The 6,000-nt window shown below is 37.4% G+C and overlaps 1 protein-coding gene across 5 annotated transcripts in view; it reads right to left on the bottom strand.

Moving 5' to 3' along the window:
* Nucleotides 1-2,079: 2,079 nt before the first annotated feature.
* METTL6 (methyltransferase 6, tRNA N3-cytidine) overlaps nt 2,080-6,000 on the bottom strand; it is a 9,643-nt gene continuing 5,722 nt past the window's right edge. For 4 of the 5 annotated variants that reach the window (XM_075053617.1, XM_075053619.1, XM_075053607.1 and 1 more), the window contains exons 5-7: nt 5,275-5,416; nt 2,469-2,606; nt 2,080-2,128 (exon numbers count right to left, since the gene is read on the bottom strand). In XM_075053617.1, coding sequence (XP_074909718.1) covers nt 2,103-2,128; nt 2,469-2,606; nt 5,275-5,416 — 306 coding nt within the window. In that variant the 3' untranslated portion in view covers nt 2,080-2,102. The remainder of the gene's footprint in view (nt 2,129-2,468; nt 2,607-5,274; nt 5,417-6,000) is intronic. The other variant, XR_012653919.1, reaches the window with a different exon arrangement.

Below are 6,000 nucleotides of genomic sequence, written 5' to 3'. Positions count from 1 at the left end.
AGTTTTCATTAGTTATTATCATAATTGTTATTTCTATTAAAAACTATTTTTAAAATAAGTATCCTGTGTTTCCTACCACTTATGTTTTTTGTGGCCTGTTAAAGTTGCAGTATTTCATCTGCTTTCAGGACTTGTAGGACTTCTGAATAGAATTTCTCAGATACAGGAATGAAACAGACTCAGTGATATAATGTAAGCTGCCTTGGTATTTTAATAATGGTATCTTTTTAATGTGCTCAGCATTTAGATACATAAACAAATGTTTATATTCTAAATAAGATCCTAATTCATCTGATTTCATGCTTGAAGAAAGTTGTTAGAGGATCAGGTTGTCTTTATGCCCAATTAATTTCAGACGTTCTTTGTTTGATGAGCAGAAATAGTTGAGGTTTTGCAGGTCAGTTTCCCATTTGGAACTGAAATCAGTGAGTCAGAAGTACTTTCTTTTGTTATCAAGTGTAGTCAGCTGCTTCTTTCCTGAGCAGAGGTCTTAATTCTTTTCCATCACTCTCAGGAAAGGTATTGGCTTTGCTGTTCCTATCACTAAAAGCCACTGTATTGATGCTACGGTTTATAGCCTGTCACAGACTTATCTTCTTGAAGGAACTTCATACTTGCCCTTCAACAGCCCTGGCTCTTTTCACTGCAGAACCTCTTCTTGTTCTTGGATGATATAATCTCAAAAACGCATCTGGATCTTTAACCTGCACTTTGAACAGCTGCTCTGCAGCAGAGGAAGCTCAGAATTATCTGGTGGCTTGTGCAATTGGCTGTGCTGATCTTGTGTAATATACACAAGTTGCAACAAGGGAAATTCCAATGAAATACCAAGATTTTTTAATTTTGTGTGTGTAAGGGGAGGTCAGATACTGGGACAGGGCCCAGAGAGGTTATGGAACCTCTGTCCTTGGAAATACTTGGAAATAGACTGGGCAAGGCCTTAGCAACCTGTGGCTTTATTTGAGGGTGGCCCTATTCTGAGTAGGGATTTCATCTCTTGAAGTATGTATTAGTATGTGACTGACCCAGGCTGTCATTCCACTGGACTTGCGTGTTGCTAGATGACCCAGTCATACACATCTGATGTGGACCAGAGATTAATATTTGCCTCTGTTTATGACAAACTAGCCATAAGACATGATAATGATTTTTTTTTTTCAGCACTCTTAACACTGGCTGCATGTGCATGGAGGGAAGGAAGTAATAACTTTCCCAGCATAAAACCTGAGGTTACAAAGTTAACCAGTCAGAATTTTCCGAACAAACTGGAGCCACCAGAGGTCTTATTCAGTCAATATGTTTATAAATAAATTTGCAGCAAATCACTGCTTTGAGTCAGAGCACCACCACAGCTTTTTTTGGTCTGATACCATGAGACCCAAAGCTGGATTTATTGTAACATCAAACTTTGGCCTCAGAGGAAAAAGCAATTAAAACACACAATTCTCCTAACAACTCTTTGAGGAAGGTTATTACATGACATCTCCTTTTTTTATGGAGAGTATCATCCTGGGTATTTATGCATTTTATAGTGAAAAAATATGTTAAAAAAGGGTGTAACAGTGATAGCATTATTCTAATCTGAGCAATTATCATTTTGTGGCTTCCCTCAGCAAATGTTCATCTTTAGTACAGCAGTTCTGCAATGACTGCACGTAGTCAGAGCTCTGTTGATTTTTAGTGGGGTTTGAACCCTGTAACACCAAGTGCCTTAGAGGACTGGGTGTTTCGTCCTTTTAGAGTAACAGCACAAAAATGAGACTGAAGGATTGCCTTGCATGACACCTCATCGCTTTGTCATACACTTGTCAGCATATGCAAAGGCAAGCGCACTGAATTGGGCATCCCAAAAAGGAAATTAAATGTAGGCAAGTACTAAAAATATTAATCAGAAGGTTTGAGTCAACCCAATAGACTTAGGTGCAGACAGCCATTGACTTCACCTTTACACTGAACTAACTATTGCCTGAACAACGACACACCTTTTTTGTGGCTGGCTGTAGCTTCAGTGTTTCTGTGTACTTCTACTTGAGGAACTACTGTCACTTTTTTTGAAGAAACACATTAAATGGAGAGCAGTTATTTCTAATTTTTTTTATTTCTCATGCAGTCTCATTTCCAGTCAGACCTGAAAAATAAAGTAGCATGCATTAGCACCCCTGCCAGAAAGGCCGTCAGCTATAGTTGTCATAAAGCAGATGTTATTTTGAGATGAATGGTCAGAAAACTTTATTTGGTCTCTATGCCTCTGCTTCTGTGAACTCTAACCATTGCAAGTTTTTCTAACTGTGGTAAAGTTTGAGGAAGCTGAGTCAGCTTTAAGAAATCCTTGCCTCATCATATGAGACACAATAACTGATGGAGTGCATGTGGCTGTTGTAGTGCTGAGTAAAGTGGATATACTTCCCCCCAACCCTTCAGCCTTTCCAAGCTTATGTAGCTCACCAGAGGTAGCACTTATGACTTACTGAAAGGCTTTTGAAATTTGCCTTGAAGAAAAACTCTTGGAACACACAAGTCTTCTTTCCTATTCACAGTTTCTCGCTGCACATATTCATTGACCACTTGCTCATATCCCTCAGCCTTGAAAAGCTGAGACAAGAACTCTGGAAGAGAATTTAAAAAAATAAGATGAAGTATTATGTTTAAGCTATTTTTAAAACACTAGTCAGCATTTATATAAGCATATGTTCTTACGTGCTACAGCATGAAAAGCACACAGGCCTTCAGATTTCAAGCTGTTCTATGCAGGCAGACTGCTGAATAAAAATCAATACAGATCCCCTTTAGAAACATCAACCTAAGCAAAACAGCTTGCAAAACTGGGACTTAAGCTAATTACTCAGTTTAATTTCCAAAACTTGCCACATCTCTTACTTTCATTGAGCCTTGTCATCCTCGTGACTGATGCCAGTGCATTTTCACTTTGTGCAGCTGGCCTTCACTAGCTGAATACATCACTTATCTCAAATATTTCAAAGCTAATCCAGCCTTGTAGATGCATCTCTGCTTGAGGAAGAATATCCCCCTACATTACCAGACATTCACATGCCATTGCTCAACAGAAAAAAATGGACAAAATGGCAAAGTGGATATGGTGGTACCAAGCCTCCACTAAGTCAAACTGAAAGTATTTTCCATAAATAAAAGAATTTTAGTCAAAGCCTATCTCCCTTAGGGGAGGCAGAAGTACCTCACAAACAGGGTGACCTGTGCAGCAGAGAAGGCTGCTCATGCTATTGACTTGTCGTGTTAATTAAAAATCATCATTTTTCCTTTCCTGCATCGTTTCATTTACTCAGGCAGTAATTTCACAATAAATTTAAGCGATTCTAAACTTGTGCTACTTGATAGAAAACAAAGACATGCCATTTTTTCACTGCTCTGGGGGATCAGCTTGATGAAACAGCTGATCATGTAGTTACAGAGGAACTCCAGCACTAGAAGAGGTGGTGTGTTGAGGAAGGAAGATGAGACCACCCACTTTGGTGGTAGTGCAGGCTTGTATCAACCTCAGGCCATTATGAAGCACCGATTGTAAACATAGTGTGTTCATGTAAAATGTGGGACCCACGTCAATGACATATAAATAAACAGCACTTATTTGTGGACCTATTGAAATCGCATTGTGAGGAAGTTGCACATATTTCATAACACAAAATTACAACCATGCATTCCTCCACAAATTTAATATTATTTCAAACAGTGGAAGAATGGAATTTTTTTTCCCGTGGAAGCTCAGTGCTGTTATCTGAGGCCAGACATATAAATAAGCATCATTCAAATCATCCCATGCAGCATTACTTGGTGTACCAGTGTAGTGCTAAACAAATGAAAAATAGCATGGGTTGCAAACTGCAAGGAAATTATAGGAGTCATGTTTCTAATAACAAAAGAATTAATTCTCAAGCATTAAGCACTATTTATGTTAAAATTTGTGAGAGGAATGAGATCACAATGATTAAAAATGGGAGCAGAGGTGGTCCATGAGACAGTCACAGACCAGGCCAAGGTAAAACAAATGCTAACATGAGCAATATAAGATAAATTCTGTCTTCTTCCTTCCTCTTCTTCCTCCCTACCTCAATACTTCCCCAAAGCAAACATGCATACTAGCAAGGAATTTCTCATTCAGAAACAATTCTAACACACAATAAACATGGGATTTAAAATTCCACAGCTAGGTCAGTCTCTTATTTGTTCCCTTTAGCATCCATTCTCTTTGTAAGAGCTAATTGTTTAAACAGAACTAAAAAAATCACTCAATAAATAACAGTTCTCAAAATGCTTCAATGAAGCTGTAGCACAGCCTGCATTATCTTAGATTTCATCATTGTCCTATAAAGAATACAGAGAGCTCAGACAAGATTAATGGTTTTTATATATCAGAAGCAATTAGGTAATACGTTATGTCATAAAATATGAATAACATTTACTTGGCTCCAAATCAGTCTCTTCAGTGGCTGTACTTCGCTTTAGACTAAGAACAAAGAGCCCCACAGAAATAAACACGCAGCTCTTATTACACAATGCCCTATAACTGATAGGGGAAAGTAACGGTTCACTGAAGTTTAGCATGAAGAATTGGGAGTTAGAAGAGGAGCTATAATCCCAACTCATTGTGACAATCTAAGCAAATTCCTTCATGTCTCTGTGCTTCAAACTGCCCACCAGTAAACTGCAATAATTACCTTCCTTCCTAAAGCATTACAAGCACTGAATGAAAAACTTTCTAAATACTGTATCACATGGAAATGATTTTTGCATCTTCTTTACTAAAATAACAGAAGACAGAGTGATCACAGCTAGTCAGTGCTATCTCAGCAGGATTTGTGCACAAGCTTCTCAGTGCTTTAGTCGTGGTTCTGCTTTAGAAGTCATTGACTTCTTCAGCAGACCTCATCCTGCACACCTGGAATAGCCTTGCAAAAAGAACGATGCCAAGATAACTACTTAGTTGCGTCATGAAGATGATCAATTCTGTTACTGAACATTGGTCTTTTCCTCTTAGGTAACAAATCTGAATGAAATTCAGAAACTGCTGCTCTTGGCACATTATAGCACATACAAGAAGCTTGTAAATAAGAAAAGTGCTCCAAAAAGTCCTACCAGTTTAAATACCCTCTTTCTCCCAAAAAGGATGGCAAATGAAGTACACCACAATTTAATAGTTCATCTGTGTAAAAGAAAACTTCCATGGGCATGTTGGCAATTCCCTGAAGCAAGTTTAAACATAAGATTCACAGGAAGAAAGCACTCTACAGTATGTCTTACCTTCAGTAAAAAAATACGATCTTGTCCCATCTTGTCTAACATAAAAGTTTTCTCCAAGTTTGCTGCCAGATTTAAACCTGAGCATTGCATGATCATACAGTCCATAGTCTCTGAACAAGACACACTTGCCTGGTTTTAATACCTGTCACATAATGTGTATATGCTTTAATAAGATAAATGGATTTAGCCATATATATGTATTTATTTGTATACACATACAGACACATAATTAAGACAAGGTATTCTAACACATTCAATACAGAAGTGATATATATATATTGAATTCATTCCCTGTGCAACAAAAAAGTTGTATATAAACTGTTCCCCATGAACAGTAGACTACAAACAGTTTTAAGATATCAGTTTGGGTGCTGATCAGCTAAATAAGCTTTTTGCAACATCTTCAAATACAGAGGAAAGAAGAAAATACACAGTTTAACAATAAAAATTAAGTCCTACCAGGGCATTTTCTTTGTTGGATAGTATACAGTGTGGCACATGATTTTGCTTAACAATTAAAAATAAAATTTAGAATACAATGACATTTCTTTTTTCATGTTAGAAAGAAAAATGTTGCAATATAGTAAGAAATAAAAAAGGAACAATTTCAGGAAAATGGATTGCAGGTTTGAGGGTTTTTTAAATTCCTCTTTCGCAAAGAAATCAAGCCATAAAGAGTTCAAAACTTAGAAATACATGGTCATTGGCCATGCTGACTTTAGACAT

Source organism: Buteo buteo, chromosome 2 (assembly GCF_964188355.1).
Source record: "Buteo buteo chromosome 2, bButBut1.hap1.1, whole genome shotgun sequence".
Taxonomy (NCBI): Eukaryota; Metazoa; Chordata; class Aves; order Accipitriformes; family Accipitridae; genus Buteo; species Buteo buteo.
Note: the sequence above shows the minus strand (reverse complement) of the source record. Positions and strands in the feature narration are given on the sequence as shown.